General features: G+C 56.3%; 1 protein-coding gene across 3 annotated transcripts in view; it reads right to left on the reverse strand.

Annotated features, from left to right (window-relative positions):
• TMEM94 (transmembrane protein 94) overlaps positions 1 to 7567 on the reverse strand; it is a 19701-nt gene extending 12134 nt beyond the window's left edge. For all 3 annotated transcript variants that reach the window (XM_047757594.1, XM_047757593.1, XM_047757595.1), the window contains exons 1-4: positions 7413 to 7567; positions 1669 to 1788; positions 1220 to 1347; positions 836 to 972 (exon numbers count right to left, since the gene is read on the reverse strand). In XM_047757594.1, coding sequence (XP_047613550.1) covers positions 836 to 972; positions 1220 to 1347; positions 1669 to 1788; positions 7413 to 7466 — 439 coding nt within the window. In that variant the 5' untranslated portion in view covers positions 7467 to 7567. The remainder of the gene's footprint in view (positions 1 to 835; positions 973 to 1219; positions 1348 to 1668; positions 1789 to 7412) is intronic.
• Between the last annotated feature and the right edge of the window lie 11608 nt (positions 7568 to 19175).

Genomic DNA, 19175 nt, shown 5'->3' on the forward strand with positions numbered 1-19175 from the left:
GCTTCTGGGAGGCCAGGTGGCTGGCTCTGCTGAGCACGAGGGAGCCATTGATGGTTCCTGAGCAAGAGACAAAGCTCCCGGAGAGCCGCACCCATCCTGCTCTGTCACCAGTGTGCTCCCAGTGCCTGGTTGCAATTAACTAGTCATTTCAGGATGAACCACTCAGCATTTACACCCCCACTGCCCCGTCTTGTTGGGGAAAAGTCGCATGAGAGAAAGTGCTGCTTCTCTCGCAAGGTCACACGCACGCTCCTGGGCAAGCAGGAACCATCATCTCTCAAGAGCCAGCTGTGCTCCTCAGTCCCTAACCAGGGCTGCATAAGCACTAGCTGAATGGAAGGACAGCAGAAACCCGACTGAGCAACTCCCTTCTTTAGGAACTGGGCTGCTCCACCTCCGGCTCCTGGTTCCCTGCTCCCGCCCCCTGGCCCTCACGAGTGTCTCAGACTGCTCCCTTCTCACCGCCCCTGGCCCAGGGCCACCAGACAGGACAGACTTGGAAGAGAAAATCTCAATTGTCCTCCTGCCAAGAAAGGGTCTTCTCTGCTGGTCTCCAGCCATCGGAGCGAGCCTTCAAGTCTACTGTGCCGCCATCAGCCTTCCTGCCCGCCCAGGCCACCGCCGGGCACCCATGGCTGCCCCACAGCTCTCACTGAACCTCTGAGAGGAGGCAGGGCATCCTTCGAACCCTCCTGACGATGAGAGCCCCCAAATGCTGACCACAGGCCACGCCAATGTGCTGGGGCCCTGGCTGGGACTGGGAGGGGAGCTGCAGGGGCTCAGACCCGTCCCAGGGCATCCTGCCCCACCCGACGCGCCCGCCCCTTGGCCTCACCCTGGATTTGGTCAATGATCCCTCGGAGTCTCCGTTCTACCTCCCGACGCTTCAGCCGATCTTGCCGCCCGATGAGGACAAGGTTGAGGAGCAGCAAGAGGAACAGTGCAGAGGCGTTCACCAGCTCCACCCCGTGGCTGCCAGGAAGAGGCGAGGGGAACTGACGGGGAGCAGCGGGGTGGGGGCCTCCAGCCCGGCCAGCCCTGGGCCCCACGCTGCCCTCCCCGCTCCCTCCTGAAAAGAGGGTCAGCCAAGGGCCTGTGGATGCCTGCTCGACCGGGGCGCCCCCTCCCCCCAGATGTCCTGGGTGGGTGCTGAGGCAGGAGAGGGACAGCCCAGTCCCTGAGCCACTGTGAGAGGCGGGAAGAAGCCCCCGCCGTGTACCTGCCGGCCGGCTGGCCCCCATAGCAGCCCAGCAGCAGCAGCACAGCCAGGAGCATGAACGAGGCACCGGGCCAGTGGAAACAGGAGCAGCGGTTACCATGGTGCAGGAAGCTGCTTCTCCACATCTCCTGGGGGGCGAGGGGGGCAGCAGAGGCCGGGAGTCAGAGGCCTGGGGTCAAGGAGGGAGGAAGGAGCGGAGATCCCGTCCTGCTCGGTCCCACTGCCTCCCCCCAGCACCTACCCTGGGGCCGCCTGGTCTTCTCGCTTTGGTCTGGGCCGGGGTCAACACCACTCTGAAAGGGACCCCGGCTTCTCTTTGATTTTTAACGAAGCCTCAGTTAGGTCATCCCAGCGCAGGGTGACAGGGCAAGTCACAGCCCTGAGAAGGGGCCTCCCAAGTGTTTCCATGGCCCCAAACAGGGTCCCGCCTCCCCGCAAGGCCGCATCACCTTCCACGTGAGACACTCCTTCCGCTCCTTCAGGTGACACTCCAGTACTGCCTCCAGCTGCTCCTTCAGGATGCTGAGGGCCTTCCGGGTGGACAGGCCCAGGCCCAAGGCTGGCTCGCCCTGGAGAGAAGCGGGAGGCGCTCAGCACCTTGTGGGAGGCCCAGGTCCCCGCCAAGCCAAGATGGGACCCTCCCCTCCCACCTCCCCAGCATCTTCCCCCCTCCTCCCATTCCTCGCCCTCCCTCCGTCGACTCGCCCGGGTCCTTCAGGGTGTGAGCACGTTCAAACCTCCACCAAATTAAAAGACATCCAAGGGAGTTCCCTGGTGGCTCAGTGGGTTAAGGATTGGCCTTGTTGCTGCTGTGGTGTGGGTTGGATCCTTGGCCCAGGATCTTCAGCAAGCTGTGCGCATGGCCAAATAAATAAATAAAAAATAAAATGAAATGAAAGGCGTTCAAGCCCTTCAAGTCTCCTGCTCTTCAAAGCCAGTTTAAAACAGACCCAGATGGAGTTCCCATAGTGGCTCAGTGGTTAATGAATCTGACTAGCATCTATGAGAACGCAGGTTCGATCTTTGGCCTCGCTTGGTAGGTTAAGGATCTGGCGTTGCTGTGAGCTGTGGTGTAGGTTGCAGACACAGCTCGGATCCTGCGTTGCTGTGGCTGTGGTGTAGGCCAGCGGCTACAGCTCCGATTCGACCCCTAGGCTGGGAACCTCCAGATGCCTTGGGTGAGACCCTAAAAAAAAAAATGGCAAAAAAAAACCCCAGAACTGGAAACAAAACTTTGCATACTCAAGGTCTTCCAACTTTTCGCTCAGCTCTCACCCCAGCACCATCGGCATCCAGGGCCCCACTCAGACCCTGCTCACCACGGACCCCCAACCTACCTTGCTGCTGCCATCTCTCCACTTTCTGGGGTCAGAAAATATGCATTAAGTGGGGAGAAGAGACCCAACCTGAGACGCTAGTGTTACATTGCTCCTAATGAAGATATGAAGGGAAGCTCCTCCAACTTCTGTTACCACCTCCCCAAAGGGAGGCTGTTGCAACACGACGACATTGGGAGGGACACCGGCGCAGACCAGAGGCGGGAAAGAAAGGACCTGTGCTGACCTCGCCACCTCTCGTGTGTGGCGGGTGGGAGGGAAGCAGTATGGACAGAGGCGGTTCCCGGCACGCTGTCTTCTGCGACCCCGTGTCACGACCTCTCCAGCTGAGACCCCTGTTCCTGGGCTTCTCTCCTGTTTTTTCCTGTCCATCTACGCGGCAGTCCAGCCGGCGACATCATCTCAACAACATCATGTACATTTCCAGGGCAACCTCGGCCACGTGGACTCATCCACCATCAATAAGCTCACAACTCCTAAATTTTATCTCTGGGGTGACCACGACCCCGAATTCTGACCCGTTTACTGAACGGCCTTACAGCTGTTTCTCAGGTACTTCTGAGTCGATAGGTCCAAAACCCCGAAATTGCCACCAGGCCCTTCCCACCCGAGTTGGTCACCCAGGCCCTCCCCCCTGGCCCCTGCCTCCCCACCCCTCCCCAGTCCACCTTCTCCAAACCAACTGCCACACCCCAGTCCGTGGGCACTTGTCTTATCCACTGACCCCGTGCACCATTAAAAATCTGGCCAGGACTCCTGAGCGAGATCTGGGATCTGCCAGTTTCTGCAGCCTTTTCCTGCCATTCCTGCCACATGCTGTGCTCCTTCAGCTCGTGGGCAAATACTTTTATGTATTTTCCTAGCCAAGAACACCCTCCCTGCCCCAGACAACTCTTACTTCTGTGAGACTCAGCTCAAACGTCACCTGCTCTGGGGAATTTCCCCAAAAGCCAGGGATGAGGGATGTGCTTACAGGGGGAGCTCTGGCTCACAGCAGGCATCCCGGAGGGCAGTCATTACAGATGTACTCATCTGGCTCGCCCCCAGCTGCCAGTTCCTTGAAAACAGGTACTGAATTCTTCCATCCCCACGCCTCCCACCAACCACAAGGACAGTGCTGCCTGGCACGGGGCAGCAGCTCAATGAGTATTTGCTAAAGGAATGAATGAATGAATGAACACACATGTAGCACCACTAGTCCGAGTGACGCCCTGATCAGGGCTGCCACCCCAGGATCTGTAGCAGAAACACCTGGAGCTTTTGCAAACACGGATGACCAGCTGCCCCCCCTCCCCCCGGGCCAGATCTACTGAACCAAAACTACTGGAGCAGGCCCAGCCTGGGCTGGATCTGATACATAGACTCCCCAGTCGGGGGTCCTGGAGAAGAATGCCTCTAGGAAAGGCAGAGCCAGGGGAGGAGCGAGGCTTTCCCAGGGGCACCTGGACAGGGTGGGCTTTCCACCAGGAACGGTTTCTGAGCAAGAGCGAAGCCCTAGACCTGGGGCGCCAAGAAAGGGACTGGGCTTATCTATGAGCCCCTGAGCCAGGGATGCCCTGGCTGCCTGGGGGCACTCCCCCCGCCATTCTGCGGTCCTGCCCTGGCTTCGCCCACGAACCTTCTGGATCTCCTCCTCCCTGCCGGTCTCCATACCCATCCCCCTCCCTGCAGCCTTGCCCTTGGCCAGATACACGTCTCCATGAGTAGGACATGGTGGACGGGGGGCAGACCTGGCACAGGTGGCGCCCCCGTGCTGGCCTATCACCAGCTCCCTGGGCCTGATGGATGAGGATGAGCTCCAAGTGGGCCTGGCCCAAAGGCCTCCCAGATCCCATGCCTAAATCTCACGTAATCCCCGCTCTCCATGGTGGCTTTGAGGGATTATGAGGATGAGGGCTGCTTCTTCCCACAGGGGTAACTGGCTATTTCAGCTTAGGAAGAAATGGGCCTCCAGCCGGGCACCCCAACATGAGAGAGCCCTGTACTCTGCGGGGATCGGGGGCCTCCCTGGGGGCTGCGGTCCGGGACAGAGGAAGGTCAGGTAAGGCTGAGGGCTGGACCTCTGCCTCCTCTACTCCAGGAGCAAGAAAGCCTCCAGGGGCTGAAAGAAGGAAGAGAGAAGGAAGTGGGGGCCACAGGCTTTCTCTTGCCCAAAGGGAGGCCCAGCCTCCTCCCCAAAGTGGGAGGTGCGAGGCTCTGGGGTGGACTTGCGCAGGCCAGGTCTCCAGCGAGCAAACCTGGAGGCAGGGGAAGGCTGGCCTGCAGAGGCGGCAACTGTGCCAAAGGGTGGGAGGAAAGAAGGGCTAACAAATCCCACGAAGCTGCCGCACCACCCAGGAACGAGTGCCAGGCTCGAGAAGGCGGGGAGGGCGGAGGGGGGCAGCCAGGGAGCCGGGGCAGCTCCTTCCCCCGCCAGGCCTTTAGAACTTGGACACCCTCTGCCTGGGGCTGGTCTGCATCTGCTGCCTTATTCCAGGCACCCCCAAACCCCCTCGTCCCCCACCCATCAAGCGTTTAGCTCCTTCTCTGCCTCCAGGTTCAGAGAACCTGCACCCTGCCCCTCACCAGGTGTGGAGGGAAGGGCTGGAAGGTGGCAGAGGCCCTGGAGCTGAGCCGAGAGGGGCCCACAGAGCTGACTGCGTGGGTGCGTCTGCCCCCCGCGTGTTGTGTCTGGCTTGGAGCACCGACTCCAGACTGGCGATTAAAGAGAGGACAGCTGAGGAAAAATAAGCCATTCTGTAATTATATGCCTCCTGAAGAAAGTGCCTGCCCGCACAGGCTGGCCCTGGAGGAAAAGGCACAGCCTTCTAGGCCAGCCGACTCTCTGCGGCCCCAGCTCCACTTATCCAATGGCCAAGGCTGCCCGCCGGGGCCCAGAGGCAACTCCTCACCCCGTCTCCCGTGGAGGGTCCTGGTTAGGGGTAAAATCACTGTTTCTCTCATTGTGCCGAGGCTGAAGCTGCAGAAACTGCTGAGAGACCTTCATACGTTCCAAAAGGAGATTCAGAAAAGGGCTCCTGGCGGGCAGGCTCGGGTGGCCTTTCTCCAAGCACGGAGTTAGGCCGGGCAGCCCGGAGGGGACCATGCAAGGATGGGATGGTTTGAGAAATAAGAAAAAGTCAAGTGATACACATGCAGCCTGAGGTCTGTGCTTCCTGTCCCCGGGGGCGAGAAGGGAGAGGAACACCCGTCCTGGACTTAGGTACCCAAAGGCAGTAAGCGATCCTTCCTGCATCGCAGATGCTCAGAAACTCTCGCTCCCCACCAGGCACCTCTGGGACGTTCCAGGGACAAGGGGCCGTGGCTAAGCGAGGCCTCTACGCCAGAGGGGCGGCTTGGCCTTGCTTCTCCCCTTACCCTGAGGCTTTTCAGGAAGCAGCACCCATCCCACTGCTTTAACTGCTCAGCCTCAGCTGGACCCGATAGAGGAACTCAAGGCTCTAGGAGGTGTAGGCTCAGGAAGCCGCCAGCACACGCCCATCGCGCCCCACGTTTCCTCCCCGTTTTATCATCAAAGGGGGACACGGGCAGCGGGCAGCATGTGACACCTGGGGGAATAGCAGGTGGTGAAAAAACTGTCAAATCTGAACTGCAAGGAATCTGCTACAGAACAAGACCAGTTCCCCGGGGCCCAGAGCCAAGCATCTGGGTCAGGCTAATAGGCCTTCAAGGGAGTTCCTGTCATGGGGCGGTGGAAACAAATCCAGCTAGGAACCATGAGGTTGCAGGTTGGATCCCTGGCCTCGCTCAGTGGGTCAAGGATCAGGCGTTGCCATGAACTGTGGTGTAGGTCGCAGACACGGCTCGGATCTGGTGTTGCTGTGGCTGTGGTGTAGGCCAGCAGCAACACCTCTGATTGGACCCCCTAGCCTGGGAACCTCCATATGCTGCGGGTGTGGCCCTAAAAAGACCAAAAAAAAAAAAAAAAAAGGCCTTCAAGAGTCAGCACATCTGAGCTTCTCCATCAGGCTTCTGCGGTGGTCCCCAGCCCCCAGCTCCCAGCCCCTGTGCGTTCGGGACGCTCAGAGGTTCTCTCGGCGCAGCAGCTGTTCTCCGTCCTCCTCCCCCTGTTTTGGGAGAAAGTGGACTCAAGGTCCCCTAGGCTCAGGCAGACAGATCAGGAATTGGCCTTTGGCCTTGACAACAGCAGATAAGCACTAATTAGAACCAGGCGGCCCCTCGCCCGCCATCAGCCCCCTTGGCCAGTGCAGGGGGGGAGGGCACCCGAAGCTGGCTCCCCGATGTCGGAACCCCTGAAGCAGAGATTCGGCCACACTCCACCAGGGTCTCTGACAGCGGCCACCATCCAACTCTTCTGAGTTTGGCCAGACACAGACCGACGCTGACTGCAGGCAAGCAACGCGAAGGCTCGAGCAGAGGGACCCTCCTCGTCCTCACTCATCCGGGCTCTCGCCGACCTTGCACTCTGCAGGTCGCCTCCTGCAGCTAAGACCTAGGATGCAATCGCCCTGGCCCTGGGGGCTCCTCAGGGACCCACGTGGTCCAGCAAGAAAAGCCTCCTTACTGGCCCAAGGAGGAGCTGGCATCCCCACCTTGAGCAAGGCGACCAGGCCCCCACCCCCCACCCCCGCACACCTGGACAGGACGCCCCACGGGGAAACCTGGGCTCTGGTTCTGCTCCGGGGCAACTCAGGAGCCTGCCCAGCAGCTGGACACACCAGCTCTGTGCAGCTCCCAGTCCCAGCCTCCTCCTTGCACGGTCCTCGCGACCTCGCAATCCAAGCTGCCTCCGGTTCAGCATCCACCTCGTGGCGAGCACCTACCCAAAGCCTCCGACACAAAGCGGGGAGCAAGGGGTCCGGGAGACGGACGTCGAGCGCCGTGGGCATACTCACTTGGCGGCGTTTGCCCTGATGGGCCTTCCATAGCTCTGCCTGCTTAAAGAGCATGGGGGAGAGCCCGAGCCACAGTCAGCTGCAGAGCCGCCAACACGCCTGCCCTCGGGGAGGAGGGAGAGAAAGAGACACAGCCCCAGGGAGGAAGCGTGAGGAGGGAGAAGGAGGAGAGGCGAGGGCTGGAGCGCGTGTGAGCCAGAGCCCGGCGGCGGCAGCAGGGAACCGGCGGCAGCGCAGCGCAGCCTCAATCTGCTGATTAATTCAGCCTCTCCCCAGTCACGCTGCAGATTTAGGGAGGGAGGAGGAGACAGCGCTGCTGTTGCGGGAGGGAGGGAGGGAAGGAGAGGCGGGGGAGAGGGTGGGAGGAGAGAGGGGGCTGAAGGAGAAGTTTGTAGGGGCTCTGCCAGATGTCGGGGGGGCTTGGCCCATTCACCAGAGGAGGCCCTGGAGGGTGGGGTGGAGGGACGAGCCCCCCAGGGGCTCCGGGGGGCGCCCCGCCTCGGGGGAGAAGCAGTGCAGGACAAGCTGCAACCTGGCCGCTCCCCCCAGACCCCCTTTCCTGGGCAAGGTGAGAGCCCCACTGGCTGAGCCTGCCGTCCACGAGAGCGCCCCCAGATCACGCTGAGACTCCAGCCTGGAGCCACGCCAACAACAACTCCTTCCACAGTTAGAGCTGCGGGAAGGAGGGGAGAGGGGGCTTGGGAGTTATTAATAGCAGCCCATCCTACAGGGAGGGGGAAGGACTGGCAATTGAGAAAATCTGAGCAGCGACTTCCAGCAGGGCAGAGCAGGGGCCGGGAAGCAAGCGGAAGAATCCAGGGGGGAGGGAAGAGCTGGCTGGAAGGAAGAGACTGGGGATCCCAACACCTAGGACCCAAGGCCTTCCCAACAGGTGGAGGGGTGGGGCTCCAGGAGCCGCTAATCCACCAGAGTAAAGAACTCAGCCAGCAGCCGACACCTGCCCAAGTGCTGCTGGGACCAGGACACTGCCCGTGAACACCAGGCCTTATCCCACGAAGAGGCCTGGGCGCCTGTCCAGCACCTCCTGGAACGTTTACAGAGCCTGGGCATCACTCTGGGACCCCAAGTGTGACACACAGGAAGCTGTCTGCACAGACCCCCTGGGTGGCAGAAGGGCAAAGGACCCTGGGAGTGGACAGGAAACTTCTCTGCCCCCCCACCCCATCCAGGCCACCCTGAGGATGAGGATGGGGCTGGGAAACCTCGAGGGACAGGAAACAGGGCCAATAACGGGAGTGCCTGGAGTTCATTTCTCCAGGGCCCTGTTTCCTAGACGACACCATCTCACCCGCAGGGAAGGGAAGAGAGCGGCTCTGCTGAGTTCCAGCCTCTCCCCTCCCCCTTCTCCAGCACAGCTCCCCATGGGGCCCCACCAGACCCAGAGCTGAATGGGAACCAAAAAGGAGGGGTCCCAGACAGCCCAGAGGTTAAGGGCAGGGAGTCTCCATGAGGCCAAGGAAGGAGGGGTCGCCTCCCAGCCACTCTGAGGACGGCTGCAGCCTCAGCCAACCACCAGGGAGACTCCTGTCCCCGTTCCCTGCTCCCAGGTCACCCTCCCCTTCAGCTTGCTTGCTTTCTTCCTTTCTTTCTTTCTTTCCTTTCCCCAATTTTTGGCCTCCTCGAGGCATATGGAGTTTCCGGGCCAGGAATCAGATCTGAGCCGCAGTTGAGACCTAAGCCACAGCTACAGCAACGCTGGATCCTCAACCCACTGTACCAGGCCAGGGATTGAACCTGTGACCCGCTGCTCCCAAGACGCTGCCCATCAGCACTGCGCCAGAGCGGGAACTCCCCATTCAGCTGGCTTCCAAGGCTCTGCTCTGAGGGAACCACAGCTAAGCAGTCGCTCTCCCTCCTAAGCAACAGGCCCTAGAAGAGCACGTCTGGTCTATCCCAGGTGTTGGTCTATCCCAGGTGTTCCGAGGGCCTGAATGCCGCCCTCTCAAGTCCTGCCCCTCCTGGCAGGGCCAGCTTGAGCAAGAGGAAAGGGGAGCTCTGCATCCAAGGAGGCCATCACTGCCATGGCGCATCCGCCAAGGGCTGGAGGGCTGGGGACAGGAGAGGGGGGTCTGAAGGGGACATTGAGGACAGGCAGGTCACAAAGAGAAGGGGAGCAAAGGGGAGAAAGGTGCAAAAGATCAACCAGCAACAGTCAAACTGATCCTGGGCCACAGTCGCCTTACCATCAACTACCAGCACGCCAGCTGGCCGGTGCCCCGGCCTCCAAGAAGCCTTCCCCTGCGGGAGGCCCCCGGGATCCACTTTAGCAGCCCAATTACACAGCTTGAAAGGTAATGCGGGTAGCAACACTGCCAGGTCCGTTACTTAGCCACCTGTACTATAAATTCCTTGACTAGACTGTAAGCCCCTCCAAGCCAGAGGCCGCCCTGCAGGGCCCAGAGTTAGTCCTACCGACCCGAAGGAAGCATTCCATAAATATGGTGTCGGTGCTTTCTAGGCTAGGAAGGCATCTACCCAGAAAAGAAGAGGATGAAGAAAAATCCTCCGTGAGGAGTTCCCGTTGTGGCACAGCAGAAATGAATCCGACTAGGACCGACGAGGTTACAGGTCCGATCCCTGGCCTCGCTCAGTGGGTTCAGGATGGGGCGTTGCCGTGAGCTGTGGTGTAGGTCGCAGATGTGGCTCAGATCTGGCGTTGCTGTGTTTCTGGCGTAGGCTGGCAGCAGCAGCTCTGATTCAACCCCTAGCTGGGAACCTCCATATGCTGCGGGTGCGGCCCTGAAAAAAAAAAAAAAAATCCTCCGTGACAAAAGGCCCTTGAGAGCTCTCCAGCCAGGGTTTGCAAGTGTTCTTCCTCACGCTTGAGAGAGAAGCCAGGCCCCGGACCACAGGACTTCGTTTCTCCAATTCACTGGGGAGGGGTGTTTCAGAGAGCAGCTGGAACCAGAGAACAACGCTGTCCTCTGTTTTGGGGACATTCAGCCTAACGCAGGTAGGCTACTGCATCACGCAAGATCACCGCCTCTGGTGGGGGAGTTGAGCAGTGCACAGCCCTTGCAACTGTATGCAGCAGCACTGCACCTAGGCCAGGGGAGAGGCGATTGTCGTCGCTTTCCCTGCATGTCCATCACTGCTAGGACAGACACCTGCAGAGCAGCCAGAGGCATCTTTGAACAGGAGACTGAACACACCGGCTTCAAGTTCAGGTCCACGAGCCTGTCCCAAGGCTGATCCAGAAGCACGTGAAACCTGAACATGTCAGTCGTCAGCCAGGCACCAGCATGTGGACCCACAGCTCCTTCTCCAGACCTCCCAAGATTTCTTTGCGGGAGGATTACTAGCCGTAAGTTCAAGTCAAGAAATATTTACTAAGCCCTTGCTACATGCCAGGCTCTATGCGAGGCGCCAGGGACACTGAGATAAAGAGGGACAGACAGATGATGCCAACACAGCGCACCAGGTGTGATGGTGGCAATGCTGTGAGGGCGAAGGCGGGGGGGATGGGAGGGTGGGGGACGGCGGATCTGGAGAAGGTCATGCCTAAACTGGGTCTTGAAGAAAGAAAAGCAGGAGTTTGGCAGGAAAAACGGTGGGGAGGGGCTTGGGTAAGAGCCTAAATGCGGAGTGCGCACGCAAACTCTAAAGCGCTCAGAATTACCAGCTGGAAAGGCCAGGGCAGGGGAGGCCAGGGGTGCTGGGCCTGTAAAAGGGCAGGCGCGGGACCACAGAGGGCTCTGGACCCCACGCTAAAGGTTTCAGCAGGTGGCATCATGACTTTTTGGCAGGGGCAACAAAAGGTCGGCCCTGCATTTTGGATCGCTGAGTGGAGGAAGGAGGTCAGACACAGGGGACCCATTAGGAAGGGGAGACGGAAGGAGTCCAGGCAAGAGATGGAAGGACCTCTGCTCGGGCAGCCCTCGTCCCGGCAGAGGAAGGACAAATCCGCCTCCCTGCAAAGACGGCACCCGGAGTGCCCGTGTCCGGCTGCGGGAGGACACCTGGACCCCGGGGCTGCTCCCCGCCAGCTGATTCCACAGCTGTGCCTGCCGTGTGTCAGGGGCCTGGGCTGGGGGTCCGGGCCTGGGGTGCTGGGGGGTGCTCTTCCCCAGCCACAGAGAGGGTGCCAAACGGTACTCAACTCGGCTCAGCAGGTCGGGGCAGAGCCCTCGCAAAGAGCAAACAGACAAAATTACACGCCCCTGGGCAAGGAGTGGAAGACTGGCTTGGAGCCAACCCAGCTCTGAAACCGGCTTCTCTGCAGCCGCATTAACTGGCCCACCCTTGGATCTGGAGCCCCAGTTCCGAGCCTGTGCCTCCCAGCCAAGTGTTAGCAGGACGGATCACGGTCATTTGTGGTGTAAAGCCCCCAAACGAGGACCTCCTGGGCAAACACGGGCAGGGAGAGGCCAACAGAGACGCAGACGATACCCACGAGGGGACCGAGGCCTACCGCGTGCGTCTCCTTCACGTCCATGGGCCCAGGCTACTGCAGGCATGCCCAGAGGACGGCGGTCACCCCCAAAAGGAAGGCTCCTCCGAAACATGTGCGAACCCCAGGGGCTCTGCTGCAGTCACGGCATCTGGGGAGAAAAGAAGAGGTTCCGTGAGGCCAGGTCACCAGAATGGGCAGCTACTGTGAAACACAGCAGTGTCACCCAAACAGCTGAGCAGCACGTGGAGAAGATGGTGCCACCGACCGCGAGGCTCCCGCCTGTCCTGGCAGCGGTCGGCTCTACGATCTCCACTCTCTGAAGCCGGGAGGGAGAGGGCTACAGAGAGGATGCCGGAGGGCTGCACGCTTTTCCTCTTTAAACCCTAAAAGAAGCAGCAGCGGGAAGACCCTTGGCTCCTCGGCTCTTTATTTATTTATTTATTTTAATTTTATTTGCAGCTGCCCCTGCAGCATACAGAAGTTCCCGGGCCAGGGATCGAACCTAGGCCATCGCGGGGACCACACCAGATCCTTAACCTGTGAGGCCACAGGGAACTCCCATCAGCGCCTTCAGTGAAGGTTGGGGAGTTCCCGCCATAGCACAATGGGAACAGCAGCATCTTGGGAGCGCTGGGCCTCAGGTTCGATCCCCAGCCTGGCACGGTGGGTTAAGGCTCCGGTATTGCCGCCAACTGCAGTTTCGGTGGCAACCACGGCTCGAATCTGATCCCTGGCTCGGGAACGCCATATGCCGTGGGGCATTCAAAAAAAAAAAACCTGAAGGTCAGGGTGAAGGTAAACTGCAATCCAGACACCACTTGAATGACGAGGCTAATGGAGGAGAGAGCCGCAGAGACGACAAAAGGAGAGACGCGCTCACTCCCCTGCCGCCAGGGGCACAGCACCCATCTACTGCCACTGGCTGGGAACACACCACACACCCCGCCAGGTACGTGCCCACTGACAGCGGGCCTCTCGTGTGGATTCCCGAACGGGCAGCGCTCCACGGACACCGGGAGAGCGTCCACGCGGATGGGCGATCTGATCTGACAACAACCTGGAAAACCAAGATCAGCTTTACCTGCCCACCCACCCCCTCCCCACACAACCCCTGACTCTCACCCATCCGTGCCTGGCAGCCACCAACGTTACTGCTTTCAGACCAGGGCGTGTTTGGGTAAAGAGCGCCACTGAGTAATCTGGTTTGGTGCCAGACGAGTGAGTTAGTGCGAAAGCACTAACCTGCTGACGGGGGCAGTTCTTTTCGGGGCCTGCAGCAAAGCCTTGTTAAGAGGGGCTGGTCAGGAGCCCAGGAGAACTGATCCATAAAAGAACGGTCTAGAAACAGTCAAAAAAAAAAAAAAGCTGTGTCCAGAGGACCCAAAGGCGGGAGGCCCAGGCTCTGCAGGCACCAAACCCGACCCACAATCCCAACGGTTCCTCGCAAGGCGGCACCAGGGCCGACGTCACAGGCCGAGGTGCCAAGTCCCTCTCTCCCTCTGCTTTTCCAGCCAAAGCTCCCAAGGCTGAGCGAGTCCCAAAGGGCCAGAGACAGACGGGGCACGGGGAGCAGCCTCGCGAGGCAGAGACGTGTGGTCTTTGGCAGCCGAGCGAAAGGGGAACCTGCGAGGCCAATGCACTTCTCCTGCTCCGGCAGCTCGGACTCAGGCACCCAGGCCCTCGGACTCAGGCACCCAGGCCCTGTCGACGCGCACAGCTCAGGGTCCCCATGACACCCCAGCCTGGCAGGAGCTGGAGGAGGGAGTCGCCACACAGGGAAGGGCACCAGGGGCCAGATGGGGATTAAGCTTAACTCCTCCTGCCAACACTGCGAGAGTGAGCTGACTCTGCGGCCAGCTGGAACCACAGCAGCCCAGAAAGGGCAGCCAGGAGCATGACATTTTTCTAAGAGTCTCTGTTTTCCCATCACTCCATACATGGGCTTCTGGGGGAGCGCTGTCCTTAACCGTCGGAGCCGAAACCAGCAGCTGTACCCTTAAAGGGCCAGGTCTACTCCCCGCTCACTGTGAAAAAAACCAGAGGCCTCAAAGCCAAACGCTCCTGGGTTCAAATCCTGGCTCCATCATGTAACAGGTGCCAAATGACCTTAACAGATCATTTGTCTCCCTGAGCCTCAGTGTCCTTGTTCATTGAACACAAGCGATTTCACAGATACGCAACAGGAATTATGTAAAATATTATATGCACATAGTAGGTCTTAATAAACAGTTGTCATTACTATCATCGCCTAAGTAAGAAATGTGAATGAAAGAGCCACCTAGATCAAGAATGAGAATTCAGTGGAGTTCCCGTCGTGGCTCAGTGTTTAACGAATCCGACTAGGAACCATGAGGTTACAGGTTCGATCCCTGGCCTTGCCCATCGGGTTAAGGATCCAGTGTGGCCATGAGCTGTGGTGTAGGTCAAAGATGCAGCTCAGATCTGGTGTTGCTGTGGCTCTGGTGTAGGCCGGTGGCTACAGCTCCGATTCGACCCCTAGCCCAGGAACCTCCATATGCCTCAGGAGTGGCCCAAGCAATGGCAAAAAGACAAAAAAAATAAAAAATTAAAAAAAAATAAAAGGCATAGGAGTTCCCGTCGTGGCGCAGTGGTTAATGAATCCGACTAGGAACCATGAGGTTTCGGGTTCGGTCCCTGCCCTTGCTCAGTGGGTTAACGATCCGGCGTTGCCATGAGCTGTGGTATAGGTTGCAGACGCGGCTCGGATCCCGCGTTGCTGTGGCTCTGGCGGCGGCCGGTGGCTCCATCTCCGATTCGACCCTTGGGAGCCTGGGAACCTCCATATGCCGCAGGTGCGGCCCAAAGAAACAGCAAAAAGACAAATAAATAAATAAATAAATAAAAGGCATAAAGATTGTAAAGAGATGAATAAAACTGTGTTTCTACAAGACTAGATCATAGCGTAGAAAGTCCTACGGAATCTACAAATAAGATATTAGAACAAATAAGGGTGAAGGTGGCATGATACAAAGTCAAAATACAAAATACATAAACAAAATTCTATATGCTATAATGAAATACAGGAAAATAAAAATGTATAAATATCACTTACAGTACCAAAAAAAAAAGAAAGAAATACTTAGAGATGGCTTAAACAAAAATACACATAAGAAATGTCTACTGCACAGAAAAATTAAAGAAGACCTAAATAAGTAGAGAGCTATGGAGTTCTCATTGTGGCTCAGCAGTAAGGAACCCGACTAGTATCCATGAGGACCCTGTTCGATCCCTAGCCTCATTCAGTGGGTTAAGGATCCAGTTGTTGCTGTGAGCTGTGGTGTAGATCGCAGATGAGGCTCGGATTCCACGTAGCTGTGGCTGTGGTGTAGGCCAGCAGCTGCAGCTCCAATTCGACCCCTAGCCCGGGAACTTCCAAATGCCGCAGGTGCGGCCCTGAAAAGCAATAAATAAATAAAGAACCATATAGGACTGGGCATCAGGGGCCGCTAGGCAGAGGCCCTTGAAACAAAGACACCCTGACACCCTGAGGAGTCGCTGAAGGTGTCTGAGTAGCTCCCAGGATTTTAAGAGGGTAGAGAATGGATCAGAGGGGAAGGGGAAAGAAAGTATAGACAGAAGAGTTGGAGGAAGATGACAATAATCCCGGTTTGCCATGAGGAGTCTCTAGACAAGCTGGCACTGAGAAGGAAGAGGCGGATGCTCCCTGCTGCCAAGCTCACAGCCAGCATCGTGGAGGACCCTCGCGGCTCAGCGAGTTAAGGATATCTGGCGTTGTCACTGCTGTGGCTCAGGTCATTGGCATGGTGTGGGTTCAGTCACCAGTCTGGGAACTTTCATAGGCTGGGGACGCAGCCCAGAAAAAGGTGGGGGGACGTTGAAGTGGGTGTCCAAGGCTCAGGGTGAGGCGAGCGGAGGAGCGGGCTGTCCGTATCTCTTCCAACGCGACCTTCATCAGCTGTGCTGCCACTCTAGGCAAGCCCAACACGCTGAAAAGGCAAGTCGGTGGACTTCTATTCTGCTGAAGAGCTGCGCCCAAAGGGTACTAATTGATGCAGGGATGTGCGGGGGAGGGAGGTTCTTAATCACGAGTCTCGGGGTTCTAGCCTTGGTGGCATCCTAGTCAATATTTTTATCAATGACTTGGTGCGGAAACAGATGGGATGCTAAGCAAATTCTTGGCTAGTATAAACCTGGGAAGGAGATCAAAGCCAAGCTCCGAGAAGATCTCAACAGGCAGCAATGACGGGCCAAGTGTAAGAGAGTCCATGTGAACTCCCGTCTTTAGGTTCAAAAACTACTGTATACAACTACTATAAATCACTTAGTTAAACGCAGTTTCACTGTAAATGACAGGGCCGCCCAGAGGTCATTCATATGCAGGCTGCATTACCAGACAGGCCAGGTCCCCCCAAAAGCAAGGGATAAACGTAAGTCTGATTTGGGCACATTTGAGAGCACACCTGAAATATTGTGTTCGTTTGCACGTCACACATGTTAAGAAGGACGGGCGTTCTCTTGTGTTCCAGGGGGTTTAGGATCCAAAGTTGTCACTGCAATGGCTTGGGTCACAGCTATGGCGCAGGTTCGATTCCTGTTCCTGGCCTGGGAACTTCCACATGCCATGGGTGCAGCCAAAAAAAAAAAAAAAAAAGGACACTGACAACAGTGGAAGGCCAGCAACCAAGTTGGAGAAACTAGGATATGAGAAACAGGGATAGGCAAAGACGCTTAGCCAATACACCCAACTCACATCAGGTTAGAGCAGGGCTGGAAGGGCATGTGAAGGCTGCTAGGGGAAATCAGGGCCAGGCTTACTCTGGGAAGCTCCAAAAACGAGGACTAGATTAGGGGGAAGAAGCTATAGGAGGCAGACTGGGACTTTATATAAGCAATGCCTTTTACATAATTAGAACTGTATTAAAACAGTAGAAGCTACCCTGAGAGGCAATGAGCTCCCCATCACTGGAGGGATCCAAGCAGAGGTGGGAAACTATAGAGATAATTAATATATCAGGTAGCAAATAAGAAAGAGATGACTTCTCTTTTTTTTTTTTTTTTTTGCCACTTCTAGGGCCACTCCTGCAGCATGTGGAGGTTCCCAGGCTAGGGGGCTAATCGGAGCTGTAGCTGCCGGCCTACGCCAGAGCCACAGCCACATAGGATCTGAGCCGTATCTGCAACCCACACCACAGCTCACGACAACGCTGGATCCTTAACCCACTGAGCAAGGGCAGGGATTGAACCTGCAACCTCATGGTTCCTAGTCAGATTCGTTAACCACTGAGCCACGACAGGAACTCCAGAAATGACTTCTTATGATCTCTTCTGAGAGACTATGAAATCAAGAAATCCAGGCGTTCCCGTCATGGCACAGCAGAAAAGAATCTGACTGGGAACCATGAGGTTGCGGGTTTAATCCCTGGCCAAGCTCAGTGGGTTAAGAAGCCGGCGTTGCCATGAGCTGTGGTGTAGGTTGCAGACGCAGCTCAGATCTGGCATTGCTGTGGCTCTGGCATAGGCCGGCAGCTATAGCTCCGATTAGACCCCTAGCCTGGCAACCTCCATAGGCCACAGGTGCGGCCCTAAAAATGCAAAAAAAAAAAAAAAAAGGAAATCCAGTAGTATTGGCATATGAAAAAATGCTCAGATCCACTCATAAGATGCATGCAAAGTTAGACGACCCTAAGGAAACAAAACTGAAATACTTTCGCCACTCAACCTCAAGGTTTATAAAGCTCCAGTAATGAATGCAGTGTGGTACTGGCCTGGTAACAGAGTCTAGAAATAGATCCAGACATATATGGTCAATTGATTTTTGAAAAAGGTACAAAGGCAATTCAGCAGAGGAAAGAGGGTCTTTTCAATTGTGCTGGAACAACTGACCATTCAGATGCAAAAAAGAAAAACCCTCCTAAATATAGCTTACAGCATATACAAGATTGAATTAAAAATGGATCATCAAAGACCCAAATGGAAACGTATAGCTATGAAGTTTCTAGAAGAAAAAACAGGAAAAAATCTTTGTAACTTTAGGTTGGATTTCTTCAATACCAAAAGCATAACCGACAAAAGAAGATATTAATAAACTGGAATTGAGTAGCTGAGAATAGGAGTGGGAGGCAGAATTTGCACTGTACATACTTTGGCGCCTTTTCATCTTCAAACCGAGTGAATGTTCACAACATATATTTAAAAAATCAGCAACCTCTGACCTCTGGGTATATACCCACGAAAACGGAAAACAGGGACCCAAACACATATTTACACACTCACGTTCACAGCAACATTGTTCACAATAGCAAAGGTGGAAGCATCTCAAGTGTCCATCAGACAGATGAATGGATAAACAAAATGCGGTATGTACATACAATGGAATATTATTCAGCCTTAAAAAGGAAGAACATTCTGACATGCTACAATTTTTATTTTACTTTATTTTTAGGGCCCCACTTGCAGCATATGGAGGTTCCCAGGCTAGGGGTCAACTGAATCGGAGCTGTAGCTCTCGGCCTACACCACAACCACAGCAACACCAAGATCCGAGCCGAGTCTGCAACCTACACCACAGCTCACGGCAACGCTGGATCCTTAACCCACTGAGCGAGGCCAGGGATGGAACCTGCAACCTCATGGTTCCTACTCGGATTCATTTCCACTGCGCCACAGGAACTCCTTAAATACATCTTTGAGCTAGGGAATTTGCGCACGCTGCTGGCACAGCCAAAAATTAAAAAAATAAAAATAAATACATCTTTGAGCCTCTCTCCAGCATCTACCTCTTACCAAGTATTTCCCAATATTTTTCAGTTCACCTCCCTACCAACGAAAACTGTTATCACGAATCTCTTTTTCAAGAAGATCTTGGAATCAAGAAAATGGGGTTCATATAATTATACCATTTCTGGTCTCCCAAAGGCCACACTGTGAGCCCTAAAGGGGCTCACTCCCCCATCTCTTTAGGCTTTTGGAACAGGCATCACGCTGCGTCTAAATCTGGCCCTTAGCCTACGTGCCATGCCACGTGATCCTGTTTACTGGTTCGGCAGCCACAGGCAAAGCTTATTATTACACAAGCCCCTGGTCACCAAACCACACATTCGGGCTGGCCAGTCTGTTCAGAAGAAAAACAGTCCTGATGCAGCCGGGGCTTAGCCCTTAGTTCACCTGTGCCCTGGAAACACATCTGGGCCGCTCAGACATCAAGAGTTCAAACAGTCTCTTTAAAGGAGCCTGCCTTGTCGGTAAAGAAAGATGCTCTCATGAAAACAGCACTGACACCATGGCCAGATAAAACACATCAGCACACGCTGACCTGCGGGAGAAGGGCCAACCACGACCGGGAACCTTCTCGCTTAGCACCGGGAACA

This window comes from Phacochoerus africanus, chromosome 14, assembly GCF_016906955.1.
Source record: "Phacochoerus africanus isolate WHEZ1 chromosome 14, ROS_Pafr_v1, whole genome shotgun sequence".
NCBI classification, from domain to species: domain Eukaryota; kingdom Metazoa; phylum Chordata; class Mammalia; order Artiodactyla; family Suidae; genus Phacochoerus; species Phacochoerus africanus.